The sequence below is a fragment of the Thunnus maccoyii genome, chromosome 4 (assembly GCF_910596095.1).
Source record: "Thunnus maccoyii chromosome 4, fThuMac1.1, whole genome shotgun sequence".
NCBI classification, from domain to species: domain Eukaryota; kingdom Metazoa; phylum Chordata; class Actinopteri; order Scombriformes; family Scombridae; genus Thunnus; species Thunnus maccoyii.
The window spans coordinates 31,406,225-31,422,354 of record NC_056536.1 but is presented as its reverse complement, the minus strand read 5'-3'; the positions used below and the strand labels follow the sequence as shown (position 1 = coordinate 31,422,354).

Below are 16,130 nucleotides of genomic sequence, written 5' to 3'. Positions count from 1 at the left end.
CTTCAGCACATTCAGAGATGAAATGACAGTAATGAGGTTTAAGTTTGGACCTTCAGCTTTAATTTGATTGGGGGTCACATCCATATCAGAAGAGGACTGGAGGAACTGAAGCCCCTTTTTGAACTCTTCACTCCAGTACAAATAAAGTCGTCCTATTTTAAATATATTTCTTGTTTGTTTTAGGAGCCAAAATACATCTATTGTTCATTTACAATATTACTGTAACAGCTTCTCTTGCTGCTTGTTTCAAAGGTTTTTAACCTTCAAGTTTGGTTTCAGCAAAGATCACTCAGACTGGAGATGTGACAAACTGACAATCCAGAACTTTTCCAGTTTGTTTAGGATCATTTTCCAGCTGCATTGTCAAAAAATCGGAGGACTATGAATGAAAAAAGGCAACTAGTCCTGGACTGTTCACCCAAATATTGATGTGAAAACTCAGATTTACAGGTAAACAATTGAACCTCACAGTCAGTTTCATGTGAAATGCTGCAGATGTTGGAGAACAGAGACAAAACAACAAAATACAAGTTACTGCACATGCACATCACCGCACTACAAGGTCGACTGTGCTTATAAACAGGACTCTCCCTCCTCCAAATCACTCTTTGGAGTGTTAAAAAAAAATTTACATTCTGAAAAATTAGGATATGGAAATTATTCCTAAAAGGTCAAAGAAGTTTTTTTTTGTTTGTTTTTTTTTGTTTTTAATGTGGTTTTTACTGAAGGCAGCGACCAGAAAAAATACAGACAAAAAAAACCAAAACAATCAATCAATCCAGGCACCCTCTGATTTAGTGCAACATTCAATCTTTCTACTCATGGCAGTGTTTGTTAAAGGCTCATAAGCTCTGTCAACTATCAAATCATGCAGCTACAACACTTAAAAATGCTAAACATCTGTATGTCTGCTCATCTGTTTGTTCAAAGAAGGAAAAAAAAAAAAAAAGCTGTTTCCTGTATAATCTGTCAATCTGCGGCTGTGATACTAATCTAACAATCTACATCCTAAACTGGAGACGAACTTTCATCTAACCGGTGGCGACTAAAACACAACAAATATAATTCACCAGAAATCCTCAAAATTCCACCCGACTAAATGTGAAATATTCATATATTTCTCGCTTCATGAGCGTTTTAAAAGGAAGACCGGCAGTCGGCGGCACTCCGACACATCTGAGCTTTTGTCCAAAATACCTCCAATGTTGTTTATTTTTCAGACCACATTAAAAATATTACTGTAACAGTACAAACATTTGCCCAAAACAGCAGAGATGTACATTAAAGTAAAAAAAAAAAAAGTTATGAAAAATGTTTTCTTATGGGGAAAAAAAAAGGTGTTTGTTTCATGAATAAGGCCATTGATTAAGTTAAGTTTTCCAATAACAACATGCTGCTGTTAACAGGGTTCGTTAGTTTATGGGTTTCAAATATGTCAAAAAAATGACATGTTTTACACAGTACAGTGGAAACACTGGTCTCAGATTAGATCCACAATATACATTAGTAGTAAAGTTGGTCAATCAGGGTGTGGAAATACAAAAAAAAAGGTTTTGGGGGGTTGGGGAGGAGGAGGGGGGACACCTGTCTTGCACTCAGGAATATTCCTTCAGTGCGTTGAGTTTATAGAGAACTCATTGATCCCACGTTATTTAACAGCTTCAGGGAAAAAAAACTAAATCCAACATCAGTAATCAGAGCAGAAAGATTCATTAATCCGCCTGACAGGAGCCACTTTCACAACTCAACCAGGCAGACGGTAGAAGATCGTCTTGACCGCGGATCAGCCGCACGTCAGAGCTCACAGTGTTCGTTACGTGACTGGTCTGAAGAACCGTTCAGAAATGATGTTTATTGACTAAAAAGGGGGCTGATTAATGGCCACGGGTACAAAAACAAAAACAAAAAAAAAAAAAAGACAAAACCACCACTGCTGATCACGCAGTCCAAGTTGGGTTTTTTTGCACCTTTTTTTACTAAACACTGGCATGTTGATCAAAAGGCAGAACGCTTCGTCTCACAATGACGAAATGAAATTAAGAGCTGCACGTTTAGGATTCATGAAATGTGAACACCGAAGCTGAGCGGGAGCACGAGAGTGGTGCAAAGAATAAAAAATAAAATAAAATAAACTGATCTGCTACAAGACCAGAGACTACTTTAGATATTTAGACACCCTTTTTTCTATTATTGTAGCTGGAAAAAAAAAAAAAAAGTTTCTGCACACAAGTGAAATCATTCCAACAGAGTGATCATTAAGTCAGCGTGAGAAGAAAAAAAAAAACTAAATAGAAAACAAATGTATAACAGCATGAGTGACAGGTGCCCCCAAAAAGAAACAGCATCAAAAATAAAACAAACAAACAAACAAAAGGGGAAAACAAGACAAACAAGAGAAAATGGAGTGAGGGGGAAAATAATGTAATAAAACAGTAGCATACATTTACAAAAGCTCTTCTGAAGCTTTACAGGACAAAAATCAAGATGGTCGTGAAAATGAAAAAAAAAAAAAAAAAAAAAGGCCAAGAGAAGACCCGACTGTCGCCTTGTCCCAGACAAAACCCAGAGCCCTTCAGTCTCCTCACTTCATTTGTTTTATCAGCTGTCTGGGTGCTAGCAGGTTACATCTGACTCATTCATTATGTTAGAAGTGTTTCTGAAAGCTGCTATTTACTATTTTAAGCTCACAATTCGTAGCTGGAGTGACTAAAATTGGGACCAGTTGACCAGATTTGGTTCATAAAGGTGTAAAACGAAGGCGTCTAGCTGGGAATGTAACAGCTGGGGGGACGAGTGTGTACGCTTTTTTCTCATTTGTGTACACGCGTCTTCCTCCAGCTGAAGGGAAACAAAATAATAATAATCAATCGGAGGCACAAAGTGGCGGCAGCGCCATCGAATGGAAGAAGAAAAAAAAAACAAACAAACAATGGGGGTTAGTTTGGGACAAAGTGATTGGTAAACTGACAGCCGGATCTTCAGAGGAGGTTCGTCACGTTTGATTTATTTCAAATTGATCTTTTAAACACATACAACACACACACGCACACACACACACATATGTATACACACTCTCACACACACACACTCACACACACACACACACACAGAACATCACCGTGTTTTTCACACTGAAGTCCATTACAAAAACCAGATATGTTCTGCATGTGACACCATCTGGTTTTGGGAAGGATGGGATTACAGGTGGGGAGGGGGAGGGGCGATTGGGGGGGGTGGGGTAACTGGGGGGGGGGGGTCTGGCAGACTGACAGGTGTGAAGGAAGAAGATGCAGTAGTGACCGAGGCTTTGTTGATTATTGGTAAAGACGTCATGTTTAGGAAAGAAGGAGCTGTGCTGTTTGGCGGTTCAAGGCTAGAAGAAGAAGAAGAAGAAGAGGAAGAAGAAGAAGAAGAAGTCCAGCAGGTTGGGTTAGGGTTCAGGAGAAGGTTGGGGGAGGAGGGGGAGGGGCAGGGATGGGGGGGGACCACAAGTCGAAATCGGGTTTGGTGTTGGATATAAAACCAAACAGGCTTCTTGGCTTGAGGAAGGATCTCGAGGTGTGGAAGTGAAACCAGGGTTTGTAGACCAGGGCATCTAAGTGAAGGTTGCTTGCAGTCTTGAATATTAAAACTCCTCCTGCTCCTCAGCGTCCGGTATCACGAACCCCTCCTGCAGAGACAGACACAGTCATGTGACTAGAGGCTCAATGTTTGTGATGTCACTCATGAGTTTTAGCTGGAGCTGCTGCGATTAGTCGATTAGTTTCAATAAAGTCCAAATTCTCTGATTTCAGCTTCTAAAATGTGAATATTTTCAGGTTTCTTTAATCTTCTATGACAGTAAACTGAATCTCTTTGGGTTGTGGATGAAACTAGAGCAACATTTATCACCGTTAAAATTAAATCTGCAGGTATTTTAATAACAAATTAATCTTTAAGTCTTTATTTTTAGTAGAAATGCTGAACATTTGATGGTTTCAGGTTCTCATATTTGAGAATTTGCTCCTCTTCCTCGTCTTACATCATAGTAAATTAAATATCTGAGTTTCGGATCGTTTGTGGGACAGATTAAGTCATGTGATGATTTCCCTTTGGGCTGTAAGAAGGTGTGATGACACTTGTAACACTTGATGTTTTATAACCAGAATGATTAATTGAAAGATTAATCAACGAGGAAGATTAGTAGTTGCAGTTGGAGCGTTTTGAAGCGTCTCGTCTGTAGTTTGGAGCCAGATAAGGTGATGTGGGTTGAAGCTCGTTGGGAGCGCGTGACTGAAGGCACCGAGAAACAAGGTGGAAATCTGGATTTATTGCCTTTGTGGCTGCAACTAATGATTATTATCATTAATGATTATTTTCTCAACTAATTATTTGGTTAATTAAATGTCAGAAAATAGTGAAACATGACTGTCAAAATTTCCCAAAGCCCAAGGTGACATCTTCAAGTTTCTAGTTTTGTGGTGGCCGCCACCGTTTAATGGGAAACCCTGCGTGTCGTTTAAAAAAATGAAAAATTACCTGGGCGGGCCGCCTAAGTAGTGTCTGTGTATAGGAAACGCTGTAGTGAGCTGATACACATAAACAGGAAACTGCTCTTCATGTGCGACTAGAACAGTTTGTCCTTCAGATAACTGAGGAGCGACAATAACAATCTGATTCCTGTACTAGACTCACTAAATATAAAACATCTATTTCTGTAGCATCAACATTTAAAACTTTGAATAATGAAATACAGGCGAGTGAGATTATATCATGAATCATATTATATATCTTTCTTTAAAAAGGACCAGTATGTAGAATTTAGTGGCATCTAGTGGAACAGACTTGGCGGAAATGGAAAATAATATTCATAAGTATGTTTTAATTAGTGTATAATCACCTGAAAATAAGTCGTCGTGTTTTTGTTACCTTCGCATGATCCTTTATATCTACAGAGGGAGCCAGCCATGTTTCTACAGTAGCCCAGAATGGACAAACCAAACACTGGCTCTAGAGAGGGCCTTTAGGGGGGTGAGGGGGGGGGGGGGGGGTATTAAGTTGGTTGCAATCTACAACCTCACCACTAGATGCCACAAAATCTTACACACTGGTCCTTTAAACTTTATTTTTAATTAACACTTCTCCAGACATTTTAACAAGAATCAGGAAAAACGCTGCAGTCGACTATATTTAACACACGCGCTCAGAAACGTTGCGTATCGTCTACAGATGAAATGACACTGAAGACTTTGAGCCTCAGAGAGCGAGCTGCATGCCATTCCTCTGCAGGAATTCAACATGGCATCAGCAGTTGTTAACAGCACAGCAAATGGGCTTTAATCCGGTGCAGAGCTGAGAACATGCTGGTTTATAAAACAAAGAGTTCTACAGAATAACGCTGGAAACGTTTGATATTTTATCAAAGAAATTCAATGAAAAGATCAAATTCAACACTTTCTGACTTCTACACTTCGTCTGTGGCTCTCAGCTCCAAGACGGCTGTTTCCTACTACAATCACAAATCTTAAATAAAACAACTCACATAAAGTTTAATTTTAAAAAGGTTCAGTAAAAAAACAGCTGGTAAATGTATTTTTTAGAAAACAAACAGGAGGATATATTACATTTGTTGGGGACTATTTTCAGTAGCAGATGAATCTACATTTGGTGCTCTGGTGAGTATTTCTGGCAGCAGGACGGCGTGTGTGTGTGTGTGTGTGTGTGTGTGTGCCGAGTCAAAATAAACTACAGTGTGTGTGTTGATAGTAATGAAGGAACATGTCACCCAGTGCAACAGCTTTTGTACAACGGAGGAATAATTAGTAGATCAATTAATTATTGGCTAATTAATTTCCTAGTTTGGCTCGATGACGACATGTTTACATCGACACTCTCCACCTTAAAAATCAACCTGTTTGGAATCATAATAAATAAATAAATCAGTGTCGTTAAACTTCATGTGAAAGTGTAAAAGAAGTTTGATAAAAACACAGATTTGCACTCACATCTGTGGCGTAGAGGATGTCTACGATCCTCTGCAGCGTCGGGTCGCCTTCGCCTTCCTTCTCCTGACAAATCAACTCAATGTTCCGCAGCTTACCGAAATAAAAGTCTCTCTCCTTCTCGATGTCCTGAATGGTAGATTTCAGAACCTCCATCTGGGGGAAAAATGGGCCAAAACAACGTTAAGTTTCGTTTCTACTTCGACAGATACTTTATATTTCAAGAGTAATTGTGTGCATTTAGTTGGTGATTCATTCCACAGAGGATACGAAGGATTATTTTGGTGATAACGATGGTGTGCTGACCTCGTTCAGGAGCTCTGCCCTCTCCTCGTCGGCTCCTCCCATACCGGGCTTCCTCGCGCTACCAGGAGCCATCTTGGGTGCTACCTTGGCAACAGGTGGCCTCTGAGGAGCTGAAGGGACGAGAAACAGAGGGTCATTAAAAAGAAGAAAGCGTGCCAGCAGTCCTCCACCCTGTTCATAAATCATCCTTCATTTTCATACGTGTTTGACCCAGCAGGTCGCTCGGAGCTCTGACCTTGACTGAGAACCTTTTTAGGGGGTTTGTTGAAAGCTGAGGTGGCCGGGTTGGGTGTGGGCATGGCGTCCTGGCCCTGTCTCGCCTCCACTGGGTCGTAGTCCTTTCCGTCGTAGTTGGCGTCAAAGAACTTCTTAAACCACTGGACAAACTCAAAGTTGTCCTGGAACTTCCCCTTCACCAGTTTGTCTACTGGAATGATCTGGAAGCAGAAAGAGAAAAAGAGAGAGAGAGAATAAAGACCATGTTTGGACAGACGTCTGCTTCATGCTGCAACGTGTGCTCAGTGTCATAAACATTTGTGTTCATTTAATGTAACAAAAGAAATCTAGAAATATCTGTGCTGGTTATCATTAACATTTAATATTGCTGTCAGTACAGTTTGTCAGTTTTTACTGCACTTTTTAGATACATTGAACTGTTGCATGACACAATTTCTACAGGAAGTTCAGCTGCACCATCGTATCTTAAAGAGCTCATAGTTCCCATCACCCTGCTAGAACACTGCGCTCCTAGAATGCAGACTTATCTGTGGTTTCTAGAGTCTCCAACAGTAAAATGTGAGTCAGAGCCTTCAGCTATCAGGCTCCTCTCTTGTGGAACCATCTTCCAGTATGGGTCCGGGGGGCAGACACCCTCTCTACATTTAAGAGTTGGCTTAAAACTTTCCTTTTTTAATAAAGCTTATAGTTAGAACCAGCTCAGGCTCGCCTTGGACCAGCCCTTAGTTATGCTGATATAGGCCTAGACTGCCAGGGGACTTCCCATGATGCACTGAGCTCCTCTCCATCTGTACACATTCATGTACCATTAATGCATGCTACTAACTTGGCTTCTTCCCCTGGGTTTTGTGCTTTCTCATCTCACATTTGACCTTTGCCTGCTGTCCACGTGGTCCAGCTTGAAGCCCGCCACTGCTGCTATTATTATCATCATCATCATCATCGTTATAAAAATGATGATTACACTGTGTATGAGTGTTACTATTTTATCTAGATCATGATAAATTGTTCCTGTCTTGTACTGCAACATCAGCAGACTCATCAGCTGAGGTTAAAGGAAGTTCAGCATTATATTTGTAAAGAGGAAGATGTAGAAATTAAAATTTGTTGGAGACATGGTGAGACGTGTCATCTGGGGGTCAGTTGGGCAAGAGGAGCCTTTTTCTTCGTAACCTCATCCTGTGTGTTGCACTGCGAAACTCTCCTTCTTGTACAAGAAAACAAATTCTGTTAAATTTTGATACTTCTATTATTTAACTTCTATTATTTAATGGTCATTACGAAGAAATTCTTTCAACAATTATTATTATTATTATTATTGTGTATTGTTATCATTGTTGTTTTTAATGTTATTATTGTTGTTGCTGTGCATCTCTGTCTCCCAACCGGTCAAGGCAGATGGTCGCCCACTTAGAGCCCGGTTCACTACTGATTAATCTGTAATTATTTTCTTTAGTAACCAATTAGTTGTTTGGTCCCTAAAATGTCAGAAAATGATGAAAATTGTCGATCACCGTTTCCAGAAGCCCAAGATAACGTCCTCAAATGTCTCGTTATGTCCACAAGCCAAAACACATTTAGATCATCATCATAGAGGATGAAGGAAACCAGATGGAGAAAAACGTTGATATATTTGTTTGTTCATCACCTGCGTTACAGCTTTTTCTCTTTTTAGGCGGTGCCACGCTCACGTTAGCTAACCTGCATCCCATATGCTCTCACTCTGCAGTAATTTAACTCTACAGTATTTTTGGCATTCAAAAAAATTATTTTGGCCTGGTGGGGGTTCTCGTTGGCCCGGTGGCCCACCAACCCTGTGCAGTTTATAGGGGAAACACTGCTGTGACTCTGTCAAAGTCAGCAGCTACTGATCTGCTGGGACAAAATCACAATGTATGGATTGTAGGGCTGCTCCCGACCAAAGATTTTCCTAGTCGACTAATAGTTGTTAGTTCAAGCCATTATTCAACTAGTCGTTGCACGTTTATGATGTTAATTTAATTATTTACATGTTTTGGGGGAAATCAGAAAATGAGTTCCAGGGCTGAGAAAGATGTTATAAGTGACACTTTTAACACTGTGTTACATTACAGAGAAATACAAAACTGCAATAATGAGCCTTTAAAATATAAATTTTAAAAGTACACACACGAAGGAAGCCGCCTGTTATGTACTGAAACAACCAGCAAGGAGACTGAGTTATCGTCTTCAGGCCAGTGGGTCAGTTAGTTCTGTTAAATCTCTCATTTTAAGCGGGTTCCCGGCAGGAAAACGCCACAGCTGACAGATATTTCCAGAGGAATCAGTGCTTCTCTTATCACAGCAGACCAGGTAATCGGCTGAGTAATGAAGTTACGCCATCGGTCAGCTGATGGCGTAACTTCATTGGTCACCTCAGCTGGGTGTTGCCACGTCCTCTATCAATCGTTTCAAATTAAAAGCCCTCTAGCGTTTCATACACAGTCTAGTCATATACGAGGTTTTGGCCTAACTTTGGTAAAGCTAACCACTAACCAACCAACGAAAAATTAGTCAACTAAGACTCTTCTCATCGATTAACAGTTGGTCGACTATTAGGTTGCAGCCGTAATAGATTGAATAGCAATACTATGCCCAGAAAAAAGCCAGTCTGGTCTTCTTTACTGGCACACACATGAAATATTAAACTGGTCAGAGTCTGAGCCACTGTGAGGAAAAGAGAGCAGCAGTAAAGCAGTCATCAGGAAAGGCTCAGCACTAAACCTAATTACTCAGCAATGGAGGAAGCTGACATCATTAGACAATACACACTCACAAAGCATGAATGGGGGCAAAGTCCACATCGCAGACACAAAGCCCGGGATTATAACCCTGAACTAGTATGAATTCCTCCTTCCCCTTATCTCCTTCTGCTCATTCAAATGTCTGTGTATGAACGTTGTGCAGGCGTTTCAGACAGCACATAGACGAGAGTAATGAGTTAAAATAAATGGACGGCAGGAAGGAAGTTGGCTTCATGAATAAATTATAACCGCTTTGTCAATAGTCCTGCAAGCTGCTGCATGCCAGAAACAAATGATGAATCACAGCAGCGTCTGCCTTCTATAATCTCTCTCTCGACAACAAATTCATGAAGTGTCCAGATCTGAAGGAAGTACTTAAACAAATGTTTCCATTTCATTTGTATTAAAAAGCTTTTATAGTAAAGAGGAAGAACTCACACTATATTTATCCACACAGTAGCAGCTAAACAAAAAGGTTTTATTAGAACATATGATCATATTAGGTTGACTTAACCTTGATTTTTAAAATCAGGGTTTAGAAAATACTCTGCCTGTGCGTTGGTGTCTCATTACTTTCTGACAGATGAAGACATTACAGAGGAAATAGTATCCAAAGACTGACAGACGAGCTAACAAAGAGCTAAGAAAAACAAAATGACTCATGACCAGATCAGCAAAGGCAGCTCAGCTGGTTGGGAGAGAATGACGAGAGTTTCAGTTTGCATATCAAGGAACGAATAGTGAAGTTACTCTTAAACCAGTTCATGATACCAGGCAGCGATCAAAGGGTCACAACATGTTGTTTCTTGTTCTCGTAGTAGCAGAGTTGTTGCGCAGTTTCAAGCTCAACTCCACTTTCATCTACATTTCTTGCACTTTTTTTAAAAATATTTCTATAAATGATTATTCTTTAAAAAGGCCAAGTCATGCTTTCCATGTTCTGCATTCGCGGTTCTGTTCAAAGTACAATCAGCGTTCGGCGGACTAGTAAACAGAGCTGCAGCATGATAACTTTCAGTGTTTTCAAATCCAGTCTGTGAGTATTACAAACCACCATGCAGTGTTTTCCTGAACAACCTTTAAAACACAATAATCTGTGACTCCAACCGGACTTGCTGGATCATATTTAAACAACACACCCACACAAACACACAAGGCTGTTTTCAGTCTAAACGCAGCTTCCTGTATGTTGCTGAAAAACAAGAAAAAGTGGAATTAAGAAAAGTGACAGCTTAATGAGAATAGGAATACAGTATACACATACAGTAGATGGGATTTTGTAGCTTTTCTAGCACAGTACAGTCTGCGCGGTCACAGATTTTGAGCTGCACGCGGACACGGGCAAATGACGACGTTTACATCATGTGGACCAACACGACCACGCAGATGCGGAAAGCAAGAATCGGCCATTACAGTGACCGAGAAGTACGCGAGTACAAGTATAGTTGAAGTGTTTCCCCACCGCAGGAAAGAGTGGGCAGGTTGCCCAGTAATCTAGACCGAGTCCTCACTAATCCTCAACAATCTGGACGCATTATTCATGTTCTCTCATTTGCAGTGATGCTGATCAGAGCTGTAAAAAAAAAAAAAAAAAAGTCCACTGCTGTAAGGATACTGTTACTGCCATCCAAACACTTGCTGCAACTGCTTCACTTTAAACCTTTTGTTTGTTTTGTTGGGTTTTTGTTTTTTTTTTTGTTTTTTTTAAACCAGCCATCTTCTCACTAGAGGTTTTTTTCATTGTGAAACAGGAAATGCAGCCTTAGAGAGATTAGCAGAAGTGCTGACTTACTGTTGAATGCATATCAGTCTAAAAATCTCAAAGTGTGACGCAGCTATCCTGTCTGTGTTAACATTTAACATATGTTAAAGTAAGTTATGAAAATTAGTTGAAAATTGTTCTTTTGTCTCCTAAAGCACACATTCAGTTTACAAAGCTTAGCTGAACAAACACCAGACCGTCTACTAACATCAGAAATTGCTTCATACGTTTCCAGACTTTCTGCACGCATGTTGGGCAAACCGTGTAATTTGTAGCTGACACAGTGTAGAAAGCAGTAAATTCTGATTATTACTCACTTTGTCGACTCCCATCTTTTTGAAGGAAACCTGCAGGAGCTTGAAGTTATGGATGTACTCGTGCTCCAGTTTGGCACCAAATTTAACTTTCTTCAGAGGCACAGAGTTGGGGAACAGCATGTCCATGAACTGGCAGTAGGCAGCACCTGCACATTAAAAGAATTTTTAAAAAAAAGAAAATTACAGTACAAGTCCTCCTAGTTAATCTGGGAAAATAAACCTTCACAGTGAATAAGCAGGTACCACATATTCAAAAAACAGTGGGTCCCTAAATAGAAAAGACCTACTGCAGAGAGGCAGAAGAGGATATAAATAGATCTGATTTGAAGACGCAAACCGAGACATTTTTCATTTAAATGTTGGTTCGTTCATAAATCATCTCTGACAGCTTCAGGTCTTTTAACATTTTTCTTCACACACTGGATCTGTGATTCCAGTTTTTCATATTGTTGGCCAGTGAACAGCAGCTGTGAGTTGATTGTCTGATTATCTGAACATACAAATTGAAATTTCTAATAATACCAATCATAATCCATTTGCACTACTTCCTACATTATTACCGATGTTTAAACACTGTTCATGTCTCATCAGGTTTTGTTATTGTGGTGTACTGCAGCTCAGTTTTTATTTTGAAATAAACTGCCTTAGGTGCATCTTTCGCTGTCTCTTACATACAAAGGATCCAGGCTGCAGATGGGAATTATACTCAATTATCTGAAGAGTAAAACCAATGTGCTTCGCTTTAATCTTGTCACAGTATGTAATGTTGTTCCCAGTGGTCCAATATTTCATTTTGAATCTTAACTCTTTGACCGTAGATTAATCTGTCCACAAGGGATTAATGCGAGCTGTGCCGACATCCTCCGCTTTGACACACCTTTTAATTACACAATAAAAAAACTTTGGGTTTAGATATCAACATGCCAGACAGACGCCGGTACAACACATGCACGCACAGGCAGATGGGTGTGAAGCAAATAAAGGATATTAACGTGATATTCAAAGACGGCAGGTTATAGGGTTCAGGCAACAGCACAAAATGTTCCTACTGGTGTCCTCCACCTTTTCAGGAGTCTTATCCACTTGTCACAGGGCGGCAAATAAAGGTGGACGTCCTGGTCGCCCATTGATCGGAAAGTCTGGCTAAAGTTATTGTACGTACTTGCTTACAGTCAGCTAACTATAACTGTTATTAAAAGAGGTAAAGACATTAATGCTGACATGCTAAATCAGGATATCTCTCATCTGTACAATTTTTAAATTTTGCAAGTTTTCAAACAAAAAATGTGTTGCTAGTTTATCTTTGATGAAACAAAGTTTATTGGCTAATACGATAAAGTGTTCTACGTTCATATTGTTGGAAGTATTCAGCATCAGTGGCGACTGACATGACTGGAGTCACACAATCGTGCAAAATATCTCGCGTACTAACACTCATCCGTTCGTCCAACGTGAACACTAATCCTGGAACCGTTTCAGGAAATCTGACACCTCTCTGTTAATGAAACGGATCTGGTCCGCCCATTATAAGAGAACGATTACACAATTCTTACCTGAACACAACATTTCAATCTTGGTGAGGTTCATCTGTAGAGACTCATTGATCCAGACCAGCATGTCGTGACGACTTAGGTTGTCACTGGTCACTGAGGTTGAGTACACGTTCACAGCCATCGTTGGTCACCTGCTGACACAAGAGGAGGAGACGGGACATTTACATCAGACATATCAGTCATAAAACAAGGACGAGTGTGAAAGGAGAGAAACTTTTGCACAATGGCATGATGATGTAATCTGTCAGAGTGGCTGGTAGATCACAATGACTGACCGCAACTGGTGGCTTTAAGCTACTTTGCATCCTTGTTGCTGTGTCATCATTATTGGGTATTTCTTGCTTTAAAGTTGTTTGTGAGTAACATCACTAACGCTGCATGATGCAAAGAGACTACAGCTGCAACGATTAGTCAATTTGCTGCAAACTATTAAATTAATCATCAACTATTGTGATTATCGATGAACTGTTTTGAGTCATTTTTAAAAGACAAATATCCAAATTCTCTGATTCGAGCTGCTTAAATGTGAATATTTTCTGGTTTCTTTAGTCCTCTATGACAATAAACTGTAAACTGAATATCTTTGGGTCATGGACTGTTGGTTGGGGCAAAACAAGACATTTGAGGACATCATCTTGGAAATTTTTCACCATTTTATGGACCAAACAACTTATCAATTAATCAAGAAAATAATTGACAGAATAATCTATAATGAAAACAGTTTGTCAGTTGCAGAGACAAACAAAGCAGCTGCAGTTATTGCTCCATAATTGATCAGATAATTTTAAATTATTTTACTAAAATAACAACAAATACATATCACTTTTATATTTATCGTAATATAATCACATGAACACTTGTCTGGACTGCTAATTTTGGCATCTAAACTGACATCTCACTGTGGATTTGCTTGTATGTAGAAACTTAATACAGCCTAGTCTCTGGCGTTTTGACAGGGAAAGTGTTGCACCCATCCTTCAATGCATAGTTTGAAACTGAACACATGACTGCAGTCACACCCCGATATGCCGGCATCCAAAACAATACTCTATGATAAATGATATCTCCACAACCAACCGAGTCAAACCAGAGTCATACTTTACTGGTTGACCGCAGCAGAGACTACAAAGAAAGTCGTCATGTGTACACTATAATCATACAAACGGTACATATGTGTAATGACAGTCACTATAAGGTCTCTAGTTACAGGAGAAACCCGCATCCACAGTCCGTGCTGTGGCTCTTCTCCAGGTCAGGCCAGGCCAGTTATTTCCTCAACAGATGAATGTAATAGCTGGGGGCTTTACAGGAACAACAGTTCCCTTAAAAATGTAGTCAACTATTGTATTTGCACAGAACAATCTGATCCTGGTAAACAATTTCACTTCTAAATGAGCGATAACGCAAACATTCAGTCATGTGTTAGAAAATATTCAATCATATGAGCAGCTTTTACATCAAGTGATTCTTAATACAGGCTGTGTAGCCGTTTTATTAAATAAAACTTGGACTTTTACCCATCATTGCTGCTGCTTTTTGATATTTAGTGGCCAGTTAAAAGTTTCTACATTACACAGAGCTGTCAGATAAATGTTGCACAACTGCCGATTATTCTCTGGCTACAGCTTTCTTAAATGTGAGCATTTTCTGCTTTTTTTCATATGTACATACATACATTACATATATTTATAAAGTCATTTTGCACACAAAATGCATTTAAAAGTTGATGTGAAGCTTATATGAGGCTTCAGCAGTCTGAGTTAGTCATATCAAGTGGATATCTGCCACATTTACAGTCTTTTTAGCATCAAATTCCCTCTTTGTGTTTCCTCAGTCAGTGTTTCCCTGTTGCGCTGCGGCGGTAGTAACAAAAAGAGGGACTTTGGCACTAAAAAGACTGTAACGTTGAAAGATATCTACTTGATTTGACTCATTTGGATGCTGAAGCTTCATATTAGCTTCAGATAAACTTTTAAATACATGTTTACACTGAAGGAGGACTGTGGATTTTGTCCTCCATCACTTCCATTATAAGTGCATTATGAAGGGATCTTGTAATGGTCAGTATGAACAGGAGGAATGATTACAGCAAGAAAAACATGTTTCAATGTTCATTTGGGCTCCTGACTGTTGTTTTAAGACAGACTTAAAAAATTGTGAACCTTTAATCCGAGAAAATAATCGGCACACCAATAAATATAGTAACCAAAGTAATCATTAGTTCAAGCGTCACTACATATTATTTCTGGTGACAGCCGGTAACGGTTAGCTTAATGCAACAGGCCCCCGTTAGCTACTTAGCTTCTTATATGGTGAATTAGCTTAGCTGCGAGGCTAACCATTAAACTGTATGAACGGCTAAATATGAGCTAATGTTATGTGGGGCTAATAATGTAATGTGGAGCTAATGTTAGCTACGTTTTTTTTCCGCCGGCTAACGTGAGCCCGTTTATCTCACTGGGCGTTAAGACGGTTTCCCCGCCCTGAACTCACCGAGCACCCCGTTAGCTTCAGTTAGCTTGTGACCGTTAACGCGACACGCTTGTGTTATAGGAAAGCGTCCGTAGTTTGTTCATTTTAACCGACACTGACAAGGGCGGTAGTATCTCTATAGAGAGCCTCGCCCCGGTTGGTTTGCTCGGGAGTGAAACCGGCGCATCCCGGTTCTTGCTCTTGCTCGTCACAGGCTAACATCTCAGCTAACGGGTTTAGCATTAGCCGGCTAAATAAACGGTACCGGGCGTCACAGCCGGTAAACCCACCTTGAGTCGGTTGGCTTTCACAGTTCCTGGACTTGAAAATGTATTTTTCTCGGCTGTGGCTGTGTCATAAAAAACCAAACTGTGCTCGTTTCGACGTTATTGCCACTTCTGCTTTTTCTTCTCAGCAGTTCACGTTCACTCTACCGGCAGCGGAAGGAAAGACTTTATGACGTCAGGGCAACCGGGGTAACGCCTAAACGTGTCGACGGCGAGACGCTTCATTGGCTGGAGGGGACATTTTCACTGTCTAGTATGGTATAAATACAGCAGTTAACGGGCTGGAGAGGAAATACATTTATTTACGATTCAGATGTCCCTAAAGGACGGTTTCACCATTTTTCAAGTCAGTCTTAAAACAACAGTCAGGGGCTCAAATTAACACTGAAACATGTTTTTCTCACTGTAATCATCCTTCCTGTTCATACTGACCATTAGAAGATCCCTTCATAA

General features: G+C 40.0%; 1 protein-coding gene across 2 annotated transcripts; it reads right to left on the bottom strand.

Annotated features, from left to right (window-relative positions):
• Positions 1 to 2,977: 2,977 nt before the first annotated feature.
• Positions 2,978 to 15,856, bottom strand: mapre1b (microtubule-associated protein, RP/EB family, member 1b). 2 transcript variants are annotated; one of them, XM_042409815.1, is made up of 7 exons: positions 15,681 to 15,856; positions 12,919 to 13,052; positions 11,366 to 11,511; positions 6,523 to 6,724; positions 6,288 to 6,397; positions 5,985 to 6,137; positions 2,978 to 3,670 (listed from the first exon to the last, which is right to left on the bottom strand). In XM_042409815.1, exons 2-7 carry the CDS (start codon positions 13,037 to 13,039, stop codon positions 3,626 to 3,628), a joined length of 777 nt encoding a protein of 258 aa, XP_042265749.1. In that variant the 5' UTR covers positions 13,040 to 13,052; positions 15,681 to 15,856; the 3' UTR covers positions 2,978 to 3,625. The 2 variants fall into 2 exon arrangements, with proteins under 2 accessions (XP_042265749.1, XP_042265748.1); XM_042409814.1 differs by having other exon boundaries at positions 12,919 to 13,049; positions 15,681 to 15,855.
• Positions 15,857 to 16,130: the final 274 nt, after the last annotated feature.